At 44.1% G+C, this 13119-nt stretch overlaps 1 protein-coding gene across 1 annotated transcript in view; it reads left to right on the top strand.

Annotated features, from left to right (window-relative positions):
• The first annotated feature begins 2845 nt into the window (after positions 1-2845).
• The window catches only part of LRP1 (LDL receptor related protein 1), a 523305-nt gene continuing 513031 nt past the window's right edge, over positions 2846-13119 (top strand). The window contains exon 1 of the mRNA XM_073613827.1: positions 2846-3111. Within this exon, the coding sequence (XP_073469928.1) occupies positions 3027-3111 (85 nt within the window). The 5' untranslated portion in view covers positions 2846-3026. The remainder of the gene's footprint in view (positions 3112-13119) is intronic.

Raw genomic sequence — 13119 nt, 5'->3', positions numbered from 1 at the left:
GCTATCGGTATACACATGTAGGGACAGTGTCATCGGTATACACATCACACAGCGGTGTATGGACAGTGCTATCAGTATACACATCACACAGGAGTGTATGGACAGTGCTATCAGTATACACATCACACAGGAGTGTATGGACAGTGCTATCAGTATACACATCACACAGCAGTGTATGGACAGTGCTATCGGTATACACATGTAGGGACAGTGTCATCGGTATACACATCACACAGCGGTGTATGGACAGTGCTATCAGTATACACATCACACAGGAGTGTATGGACAGTGCTATCAGTATACACATCACACAGGAGTGTATGGACAGTGCTATCAGTATACACATCACACAGCAGTGTATGGACAGTGCTATCGGTATACACATGTAGGGACAGTGTCATCGGTATACACATCACACAGCGGTGTATGGACAGTGCTATCAGTATACACATCACACAGGAGTGTATGGACAGTGCTATCAGTATACACATCACACAGGAGTGTATGGACAGTGTCATCGGTATACACATCACACAGCAGTGTATGGACAGTGCCATCTGTATACACATCACACAGGAGTGTATGGACAGTGCTATCAGTATACACATCACACAGCAGTGTATGGACATTGTCATCAGTATACACATCACACAGCAGTGTATGGATTGGACAGTGCTATCAGTATACACATCACACAGCGGTGTATGGACAGTGTCATCAGTATACACATCACACAGCGGTGTATGGACAGTGTCATCAGTATACACATCACACAGCAGTGTATGGACAGTGCTATCAGTATACACATCACACAGCAGTGTATGGACAGTGCTATCAGTATACACATCACACAGCAGTGTATGGACAGTGCCATCTGTATACACATCACACAGGAGTGTATGGACAGTGCTATCAGTATACACATCACACAGCAGTGTATGGACATTGTCATCAGTATACACATCACACAGCAGTGTATGGATTGGACAGTGCTATCAGTATACACATCACACAGCGGTGTATGGACAGTGTCATCAGTATACACATCACACAGCAGTGTATGGACAGTGCTATCAGTATACACATCACACAGCAGTGTATGGACAGTGCTATCAGTATACACATCACACAGCAGTGTATGGACAGTGCTATCAGTATACACATCACACAGGAGTGTATGGACAGTGCCATCGGTATACACATCACACAGCAGTGTATGGACAGTGCCATCGGTATACACATCACACAGCAGTGTATGGACAGTGCCATCAGTATACACATCACACAGCAGTGTATGGACAGTGCTATCAGTATACACATCACACAGCAGTGTATGGACAGTGCTATCAGTATACACATCACACAGCAGTGTATGGACAGTGCTATCAGTATACACATCACACAGCAGTGTATGGACAGTGCTATCGGTATACACATCACACAGCAGTGTATGGACAGTGCTATCAGTATACACATCACACAGTGGTGTATGGACAGTGCTATCGGTATACACATCACACAGCAGTGTATGGACAGTGCCATCTGTATACACATCACACAGCAGTGTATGGACAGTGCTATCAGTATACACATCACACAGCAGTGTATGGACAGTGCTATCAGTATACACATCACACAGTGGTGTATGGACAGTGCTATCAGTATACACATCACACAGCGGTGTATGGACAGTGCTATCAGTATACACATCACACAGCGGTGTATGGACAGTGCCATCTGTATACACATCACACAGCAGTGTATGGACAGTGCTATCAGTATACACAGCACACAGCGGTGTATGGACAGTGCTATCAGTATACACATCACACAGCAGTGTATGGACAGTGCTATCAGTATACACATCACACAGCGGTGTATGGACAGTGCCATCTGTATACACATCACACAGCAGTGTATGGACAGTGCTATCAGTATACACATCACACAGCAGTGTATGGACAGTGCTATCAGTATACACATCACACAGTGGTGTATGGACAGTGCTATCAGTATACACATCACACAGCGGTGTATGGACAGTGCTATCAGTATACACATCACACAGCGGTGTATGGACAGTGCCATCTGTATACACATCACACAGCAGTGTATGGACAGTGCTATCAGTATACACAGCACACAGCGGTGTATGGACAGTGCTATCAGTATACACATCACACAGCAGTGTATGGACAGTGCTATCAGTATACACATCACACAGCGGTGTATGGACAGTGCCATCTGTATACACATCACACAGCAGTGTATGGACAGTGCTATCAGTATACACATCACACAGCAGTGTATGGACAGTGCTATCAGTATACACAGCACACAGCGGTGTATGGACAGTGCTATCAGTATACACATCACACAGCAGTGTATGGACAGTGTCATCAGTATACACATCACACAGCAGTGTATGGACAGTGCTATCAGTATACACATCACACAGCAGTGTATGGACAGTGCTATCGGTATACACATGTAGGGACAGTGTCATCAGTATACACATCACACAGCAGTATATGGACATTGTACAATGCCATCAGTATACATCAGTGTACGGTGATTGTACATAGCAGCACATTGCCGTTAGTCTAGAGATGAGAGTACAGAGTACAGAGTACAGAGTACAGAGTACAGAGTACAGAGTACAGAGTGGTGTCTCCTCGGATGACAGGCAGGGGGCGCCCTCTCACACAGGTAGAGGGATGCCGGGGATGCCGGGCGCTCTGAGTCGCCCCTCTTTAGTTGTGTAGGGGGCGGGGAGTGTGCTAGTCCCGCCCAGTCCCTCCCACTCTCCTTCTCTCCCACATACTGTGTGTCCAGCCATTCCCTCTCATTAATAAGATTGTTGGATTCCTCCTCACCCCTCCTGGTCAGGGGGAGACCCTGGAAGAGAAGAGAAGAGCCTGCATGCCCCCCTCTTACCTGTACCCCCTCCCTCTCTCTAGAAGGAAGGCAGGCGGAGGCCAGGACTGAAGAAGGAGCCCCCCGGGACCGCCGCTGAGCCCCCCACAATGCCGGCTACCAGGACAGAGGTGCCAGCTGTGCTTGTCCTGGGATTCCTCTGTCTGCACGTCTATGCAACCTCTGTGAACGATGGTGAGTCCATGGTGTCATCTCCATCCTTGGGGGGCTCTTCTCTCTATATACACCTTTCCTCTGCAGGCCCTGGAGCTCACATACCCAGCATGGCTGCAATACACATGTCCATTCACAGCATCGGGCTTCTTCTACAGTACAGGGCACAGTACAGGGCACAGGACCAATGCATGCAACACTATACACCAGATCCGATAGCATGCAATCATATAGGTAGGATACAATGCAGGACATCATCATCATCCGAAAATCCAGGGCACAATACTAAAGCATTCATCAGTACAGGCAGGCTAAAATGCAGGGCGCAATACTACAGAATGCAACAATATAGGCAGGCTAAAATGCAGGGCGCAATACTACAGAATGCAATATAGGCAGGCTAAAATGCAGGGCACAATACTACAGAATGCAACAATATAGACAGGCTAAAATGCAGGGCGCAATACTACAGAATGCAATATAGACAGGCTAAAATGCAGGGCACAATACTACAGAATGCAACAATATAGACAGGCTAAAATGCAGGGCGCAATACTACAGAATGCAACAAAATAGACAGGTAAAATGCAGGGCTCAATACTACAGAATGCAACAAAATAGACAGGCTAAAATGCAGGGCGCAATACTACAGAATGCAACAATATAGGCAGGCTAAAATGCAGGGCGCAATACTACAGAATGCAACAATATAGGCAGGCTAAAATGCAGGGCGCAATACTACAGAATGCAACAATATAGACAGGCTAAAATGCAGGGCGCAATACTACAGAATGCAACAATATAGACAGGCTAACATGCAGGGCGCAATACTACAGAATGCAACAATATAGGCAGGCTAAAATGCAGGGCGCAATACTACAGTATGCAACAATATAGACAGGCTAAAATGCAGGGTGCAATACTACAGAACGCAGCAATATAGGCAGGCTAACATGCAGGGCGCAATACTACAGAATGCAACAATATAGGCAGGCTAAAATGCAGGGCGCAATACTACAGTATGCAACAATATAGGCAGGCTAAAATGCAGGGTGCAGAACTACAGCATGCAATGGTAAAGGGCATGCTATAATGCAGGGCATAATCCTACAGCATGCAGCAATATTAGAGCATGCAACAGTATAGGCAGGCTAAAATGCACAATTATTGTATACCTCATGCAATAATCTAGGCAAAATTAAAATGCAGGCTAAATGCAGAATGCCAGTCTACATCATGCAACAGTGAAGGTAGGCTAAAATGCAGACCACAATCCTAGTGTATGTAGGCTACAGTGCAGAATGCAATGGTGATTCCCCCCCCCATTCTTCTAATCAGAGACTGGGCTCACCCTGGGGGCCCCACTATCCTAGGAGATGTGATTTGTTCTGATTGGGAACACGCTCTGCTTAATTGCTTGGTGTGTCTGATAAGGCATCAAGTCCATTGTGGTGTTTGTTGTAACAATGGGATGTGATTTGTTTAGAAAGGTGTCCTTTGAAAAAAAAAAAAAAAGTGTGTGTGTGTGTGTGTGTGTGTGTGTGTGTGTGTGTGTGTGTGTGTGTGTGTGTGGGGGGGGGGGGATGGGTCATTTGCTTTTCAAGAGCCCATCTCTCAGTCAAAGCTGAGTGTGATGTTCAGGAATAGCTGCCTACATAGCAAACCAATATTGTGTCAATGATTGCAGAAATATTGACTTTCTATAGGTATAAATATTGATGTTCTGTAATAATATTTAGTTTCTGTAAGTATAATTGTTACATTTCTATCTATATATAAATATTGAATTTCTTCCATCGCATGCATCAGAGCCCATCCTCAGCCCTTCATGTATGGGAATGCACTGGTATGGGGCACTGCCGGGTAACACACAATGACGTCTGTGCCTTGATGACCTGTTGTTGTTTATTGGGATAACTTTCATACCCAGTAGATACGTTGTTCATATTCTCTTTGTTACATTTGATGCAATGACTGTGGGAAATGGAGACCTTTTTTGTGCCGTCGTGATCATGTCCCTTGGTGAAGGGCCTGGTGTGCTGTGTGTATTTTATGAATGAGATCCTATCCATTGGTACCTCCAGGCTCTCAGATGTTCTCCATCGTGGTGCGGATGGGCCTGGTGATGGTGAGCAGAGAAGCTGAGATGGATTCTGCACTGCAGTGAAGCCTGGATTGGAGCTGTGTGCTCTCACAATGTTGTCTTCTATGGAATCTATGAATATGCATATATTGGGATTTTTTTTTTTCTTTGTTTCTGGATGGAATTATTTATTCCGAAGCAGTGGAGCTTGCTGCCCAGGAAAACAAGGCTGACATTGTGAAGGCATCTCCATTGCAATTTTCAGGCTTCATCTGCAAGCAGACAGCAGCTTCCTCCACAGAAGAGTGAGGCTGCAGTGCGCTTTCACTGCGTGACATGGCATTTAACACTGGCAGGAAGAGAAAGGGAGCTTCATGGGAGCTGGATGTGTTTGCACACCAGATGTGAGGGGAACCGCTGCTAATCTCTCTCATACTTCATAGAATAAGATTGTGTAACTCTTTGACCAATAGTTAGCTTTTATATCTTTCTCCAAATTTTTGTTATTTATTTTATTTTTTTAATTTTGTTAGTGAATAGGTTACATGCATCTCAAGAGCAGAAAATCAGGCAAAGTAAATGAAAATAAAATTCAAGCATTTCAATTTTGGAATTTGGTAAACCCTGACAGCAAACGGAAAAATACCTATTGACAATACAGCTGGATATAATTCCTAATTTAGTACTAGTGTTTTTGGTGGAACAGCTTCCATTTGAGACCTGTGCTCTCGAGGACCCCCATTATAACCCTAGGGGCAGCCCACCAATATCTGAATATGCCAAATCTAATGACACTTACTGTCATTTTTCTCCTTACTTAATCCTTACTGTGCATACTCCATGCTTCTTCATTTAGCTTATGGATCTGTTGCCATTGGGTATATGATTTCTTAGCCTCTATATTAAGCTTTTTTTCCCAACCTATCTATCCCAAAGGAGCTCTTAAAATTGTTAGGTTTCAGAGAACCTCTGTTAAAAGGAATTAATTGGGGGTAGTGAGAAGAGTGTGTTCCTTTTTACATTGAGGGCCAGGGGGAGGAATGTCCCTTCCACTGGGGGCCAGGGGGAGGAATGTCCCTTCCACTGGGGGCCAGGGGGAGGAATGTCCCTTCCACTGGGGGCCAGGGGGAGGAATGTCCCTTCCACTGGGGGCCAGGGGGAGGAATGTCCCTTCCACTGGGGGCCAGGGGGAGGAATGTCCCTTCCACTGGGGGCCAGGGGGAGGAATGCCCCTTAGTTTAGTGAACAGGGGAAAAATGGCCCATTTTTTGGTGGGCAATGGGAAGAATGCCCCTTTTTTGGTGGGAAGAATGCCCTGTACCCTAGCAACCTCCATAAGAGCCCTTTGGTTGCACGGAACCCTGGCTAAGAAAGGCTGCTCTATAGAGCACTTGATGGACACAGGAAAGAAACTCTATATGCTTGTTACCTGACAAGTGTTAATCCTGGAAATTGATGCATTTACAATCAAGCCATACACTTTAAAATATTGCCACTCCTTTCCCAACACCTCTTTTGTAGGCTAGTGTTGTAAAAAAATGTGGTGGTTTGAATTTTTTAATTTCTTCGTGTTTTAATTTTTAAAGAAGTATAGATTAAAGGAGTCCCACCATAGATTTTCTTTCTTGTTCCTGTCCCCCAACAACAACAAATTGCTTTTTGTCCTGTCTTCTTAGGTGGTTCTGTTTCTGAGATTTGCTCAACTGTGCCCCACTCCCTCCACCACTGTCCAACCACTTGTATATCAAGGAAACAAATATTTCATTAGTCCTGATTGACAGTGCTTGTCTCGGGTACCAGACACCACCCCAAGACATACTGTCCCTAGGTATGCAGGGGGAGAGGGGCATCCTTGCATCAGCATCACTTGTGTTGATATGGGGAACTGTCAGTTTTTGTTTTTTTTTTGTTTTTTTTTGTTTTTTTGTTTTTTGTTTTCCTTCAATCAGTTGCTTGAACCAGAAAAAAAACTGAATGTGTATACCCTGCTTAAATTTTTCCTTCGCTATCTTAACCACACAAGAAAAGTTTTACCTGGAATAAGGTTGAAGTGAGATGTTCTCCTTCTTATCTCTACTAGCCAATAATGGAGCGTGCATTGAATTTGCATAGAATAGAGAATGTATCTGACAAGACAGTTCAGGGTTGTCACACATGTTGACCACCCTCAAGCATCTCCATCTTCCTAAAGGCTGCCAGCACCCACTACTCAAATTTTGGCTGATTCAGCAGCATTCAGCTAAAATTCGAGCTGTGTGTGCACCTGTCAGAACCATCTGGCTTGACAAGTTGATTGTCCAGTTGACTTTTGTTGAAGGGTAGAAAATTGTTGGCCGAACAGTGCCTGCATCCAATCATTTCTTCACTTTTCAATTAGCTTGTGTCCTGTCTATAGGACAGGAAGTGAAAGGAAATCTCCCAAGTGAGAAACAGCCCAAAAAAAAAAAAAAATCTGACCATGGTTTTAGCAGACCCATAAAAGTCTCACTGGTAGCAAGACCCAGTGTAGAAAGTTGTCTGTACTGAATTTTTATATGGACATATGCCCGCTTCTGTCTGTATGAGCTGAAATTCGTACATTCTGCACCTTTTGCTGCTGATTACACGCTCGGCCCTTAATGAGTCATTCATGCCTACACATTGTTGATGTTTACTGTGGGACCTGAAATCGCTAGGCAGCGGCACTGGCGCACGGTCCATTTATACTATATACATGTAAACATTAGCACAAATGCATAAAATACGGTCCTCAAAGCATTTGGTTTACTAAATGCTGCGGACCAAAAAGAAAGCGGTGTGAATGGGCCCATAGCATATAATACTGCTGGGTTCAGGTCCGTCTAAATTACAAATCCGATTGTATTGTAGGCCCATGAGCATGAGCCCTAAGCAAGCAGTTTGCTATGGGGCACCAGAACCACAGTTCCCTCTGTCCATTCAGACACCGAGCCATGGCTCGGCCCCGCCCATTTCTCTCCTCATTGGCTGGCTGATTTTGATAGTAGCGGGAGGCAATGGCGTCAAGGGGTGCAGTCCTGGGCAGCCGAGACACTTGTGCAACATCGCTGGATCTAGATGGGCTCAGGTAAGAATTAGAGGGGCTGCTGCACACAGAAGGCTTTTTATCTTAATGCATAGAATGCATTCTCTGGTAATTATAAAGAAATGGGGGAACTAATGCGCAAAACCAAACTGTATAGAATAGGATATATAAGGATGGGAGAAGCTGCCAACATATAAAAGTGTTCCCACACAGATAAAATATACGAATAACTTCACTTCAACTATACTTCACTTATTCGTATATTCTCTGGTAATTCAAGCTTACTTGTTTAGCTGACTAATAATTATTGAAGTCCAGGAGTCCCCTGTGAGAATACACTGATCAGCAGTACAGCCATTGGCTGCAGCGGCTGATCAAATGCAGGTTTTCCAGCAGAACCATTCGACAGAAGCCAGTATAACAATCGGCTTCTGCCAAACAGACAGGGCTACCGCACTGATCTGGCCGATTCCTGCTGAATTTCAATATGTGTACACCCAGCAGCATGTTCCCCTTTTTAATAAAATGGACTATGCAGCCAAGGGGCCCTAGTAGGTTTAAATGCTGATCACTGCAGAGTTCTATGGGCTATCTACGCTGTGGAGGAATTGGAGCACGGACACAAGTCGGTGACTGCCCCTGTCTGGATGCTTCTGCCGGTGTATTGAAAGGCCCTGGCTGGGTCTTAGCCATCCGCTCCTTCTTGCTTACTATCTGGTAAGCAAGTCTTTTATTAGGTGGTGGCACTGTTAAGGATTAGCTCACCTGGGTGTCATACGTCTGAACTGCACTTTAGCGTTTTGGATACACAGCGTATTATTTACTTACATTTATATAGCGCAGCTTGTCTCTTCCATATACTACGTGCATTTTTTGCTATATGCTGCTGCTTCTGCCTTTGGACTTTTTATATTTGCATTTATGATTGATATAATTTATTTTTAATAGGATTGCTGTATGTACTCGAGCGCGTTTTTTTTTCCCCTTTTATATAGGTTTAAATGCTGCATAATGTAATTGCCATACTTGTAAGCAATGTGCAGCACATCCGAAGCCTGGCAGAAAAAAGCTGAGAGTTCATTGGGCATGCATGACTTTTGAATGAGGGATTGCTCTTGTGATGCAGGGGTTGAGTGTTTAATGTATGATGCTTTCTAGCAACTAGTCAGGATGAAGGAATGGTGACAGTATAAGGCTGGGTTCACACGGAGCGGATCCGTTGGATGGACTCCGCTAGCTCAGCAGGGGATCGTTCCTTGAAACCCACTGAGCGGATGCATGACAGGTCCATCTCCGCTCACTGTGCAGGGACGGATTTGTCAGAGCCCAACTGTTCTCTATGGGAAGATCGGATGAAAACGGACAGCCTGTCCGTTTTTCATCCGATCCACTGGACGGATGACGAAAGTATTACCATCCGTCTGTTTTGAGTCGATCTTGTCAGATCAGATGACAGGCGGGTGTCAACGGACACATCTCAGTTGACATCCGCCTGCCCATAGAAGTCAATGGGTGGCCCGCTTGGATCTGCCTGAAAAACGTAATGGCAGATCTGAGCGGGCCGATCGTGTGAAAGTGGCCTCAGGCTCCATGTACACTATAAGCTTTAAAAAGGCAAGAAAAAAACTGGATGAAAAAGTAGTGTTTTTTTTACCAGCTTTTAGCAGCATTTAGGAGCTTTCAGATTTTTCTTCTGCCTGAAAATTGCTCCATAAAACTCAACAGTTATTTATTTATTTTTATTTTTTCCGTTTCTGGACTAAAATAGTGTGCATTGACACATAGGGTAACACTATTTGCTTCTAGAAGCAGAAAAAAAAAATGCTCAAAAGCTGCAGGGAGCATTTTTTTTTATGCCAGTATGCATTGACCCTGAGAGATTTTCTGCCAGTCTTTGGGTAAGCCCCAAATGGCTGACGTGTGTCAATAACATTAAAGCTGAAGTGTGCGCAAAAACTTAATTGGGGCAATAGCTAGGTACTAGTAAGGTTCCTGTAATGATGTGTGCCCTGCTGGTGGCTGCTTCTTATTTCTTGAACAATGTTACTTACATGCAGCCTTTGACAGTGATGTTAGCATACCTCCCAATATTTTGAGATGGGAATGAGGGACACCTACTAGCAAATGTATGTAGGCATAGGACACGCCCCCTGCCACACCCCTTAAAGGAGAACTAACCAAAAAAAAAAAAGGTTAATTAAATTCACAAGGGACTTTTTTTTTACCACTACTATTCTTTTATATTGGCTTTTAAAATGTACAAATGCAGCAATTTAGAATTTGGATTAAAGGTTTAGCACTGGGAAACACTTTTTGAAAGCTAAAAAGTGCATTTTATATACAACTATTTGGATCGGACCAAAATGAGGGACAAATGAGGGGGAAAGAGGGACACAGGGACATTGCTCCAAATCAGGGACAGTCCCTCCAAATCAGGGACAGTTGGGAGCTATGTGTTAGTGCTGAAGTACTGGTAGAGGAATCGACAATTGGGTCTGAAGCACAGCAATCACAGTCGATTGCTCCATTATTGCATTAAGAAATAATGATGCTGAATAGTTAAATCTCTCAATAGGGAACAAATTTAGAGGGTCTGGAATGAATTATGTGGGGGGGGACCCCCATGCCTTTTTTAAATTTATTTTTTTAACTATTCTTGCCCCATTGCTTACATCACCGGTCATATATGTGAACGAGGCCGGTGACGTCACTGGTTGTTAAGGACTTGGTTATGCATGCACCCACCAGTATCCGAACGCCCAATCAGCCAAGGTTTGGAATAAACCTTAAGCTTATCCCTACTTATGACTGATTTAATGACTTGGTAATCATTATTGCTTTAGCAGCATAGTGATTTAAATGTTTTGCTAAATAGCCAAATTTCTCAGTAGCAACGAGGCTTCTAGCCTCATTCTGCCTTCACACCTTTGCAGTGCATTTACAGAAAGGGCATTCATGCAAGTTTCTTTGTGTTGTATTAGGGACGCATATTATTTTGAATGGGCTCCCTAGCACACTAAGACAAGTATCTTGCACAAAACTGTGGCTGGGATCCCAGGTGTGTGCAGACAGCCAACCACCAGAAATTGTGTAGAAAACAATGAGGATGACAGCAGCCACAGCTATCCATCAGTATCCGCATGTAGTCATATATGGAACTGCATTTAGGTAAAGTCCCTGGATGCAAGACAAACCTGGGATCCTGTCCACAGTCTTCCTGCAAGATAATGGCTTTACAGTGGCTGATTTGGCTATGTAAAGCCGAGCCAGTATTTGGTTTTGACAGTTGAAGTCCCCCCCTTTCTTTTGCCTCTTTTCCCCTCAGTCTTCTGGGACACATCACGGGTCCCAGGAAACTGTGGGACCATTCACAAAGCGCAGCATGGCTTGCATATGCACGGTGGGCAGCTGGCTGTGAAACTGCAAGCTGTCACTGCTGGGTGTCTACACGTAAAGGGTTTGTAAAGTCTTAAGGTTTTTCCACCTTAATGCATTTTAAGTATTAATATGAAAAACTTTCTGTGCTGCAGCTCCCCCCAGACCCCTACTTTTTCTTAACGGCATCCGGTCCAATCCAATCCAGCAATGTGCATGGGCAGAGTGGCTCAAGCCACTGTTGCTCTCCTCATTGGACAGATTGATAGCAGCAGGAGCCATTGGCTCCAGCTGCTGTCAATCAAAAGCTGTGACATGAAGTGAGGGGCAGGGTTGAGTCCCACTGTTTTTTGTCAAGGGATGCAGCAGTGGGACTCGGGAGCAAGCCTCAACGGGTGCCCCCATGGAAAGTGACTTTCCGTGTGGGCACCCGATAAAGAGGAGGGCTCTGGAGTGTCAGCGGGGGATCCCAGAAGAAGAGATTCAGGGCTCCTCTGTGTAAAACCATTGCACAAAGCAAGTAGGTGTGGGCATGTTTGTTGGGGGGGGGGGGGAATAAAAAACTAGCCAGGGTGAGGACGGTGCTTTTTCATTTTTTGTTACAGAATGGAGAACTGCTTTAAATGCGCCAAAAAGGTGCAAACGCTTTTTTTAAAGGCAGCACACTACAACGTACAATGTTGGGTTACCTTGTGTTGTGGTGTATTAAAATGCACATGATTTGAGGTGCATTGGGCTGCCATGAAGAATAAATGGCACTGCAACATGCAACAGGCATGTCCCTGCAGCCTGTTACTGGTTCTTCCCCCAGCCTGTAACTGGACAGTGACAGGATAAGCAACAAATGGATGTTCTGCACTGCTTATCAGAGATGAGTTCAACTGATTGGCTGTTTCCCTTTTCCCAGTTTGAGCTCTACTGTTCAGGGAGTTGCAAGTTGCTGATTCTGAGTCATATTAAGGTATTTATACTGTTTGCATTTAAAAGAAACATTTAATGGTGTATTAAAGAAAACTTGGCAGCAGTCATTCATTTTTTATTTATTTATTTTTTTACCTGCATGGGGTAGAGTTTTAACATGTTTTAGTTCATTAAATAAACTTGGCATTCCCTTTTTAAAGGGAAAATGCTAAAATAATTTGTTATAATACATGAATTATTTTATTATTACTTTTTTTTTTCACTTTAGACTGTCTTTTTACAACAACTTCAGTTTATTTTTCTTGCTTCCAAAAATAAGACCAAAATATTGGTTTCTTGATTTCCAGATGGCTGGACCTTAAATATACTGTGTGCTACAAGGATTGCCATCTAGCCTGTAGTTTATTGGAAAGCTGTGTAGAATGGCCTTGCAGCCAACAATAATAACATGTCATCAGATGGCCACTGTTTCTTTCCAGACAAAGGTAGATTCCCTAGCAACTACATAGCACCACAATTCAGTGTGCCTTCTGGTTACTAGGTAAAATATGGGAAGTGGCTCCCAAAGCAGAAATAAGAATCTAAAACGTAAGCAGATATTTGTAGG

The sequence above is a fragment of the Aquarana catesbeiana genome, linkage group LG02 (assembly GCF_042186555.1).
Source record: "Aquarana catesbeiana isolate 2022-GZ linkage group LG02, ASM4218655v1, whole genome shotgun sequence".
Classification (NCBI taxonomy): Eukaryota; Metazoa; Chordata; class Amphibia; order Anura; family Ranidae; genus Aquarana; species Aquarana catesbeiana.
Note: the sequence above shows the minus strand (reverse complement) of the source record. Positions and strands in the feature narration are given on the sequence as shown.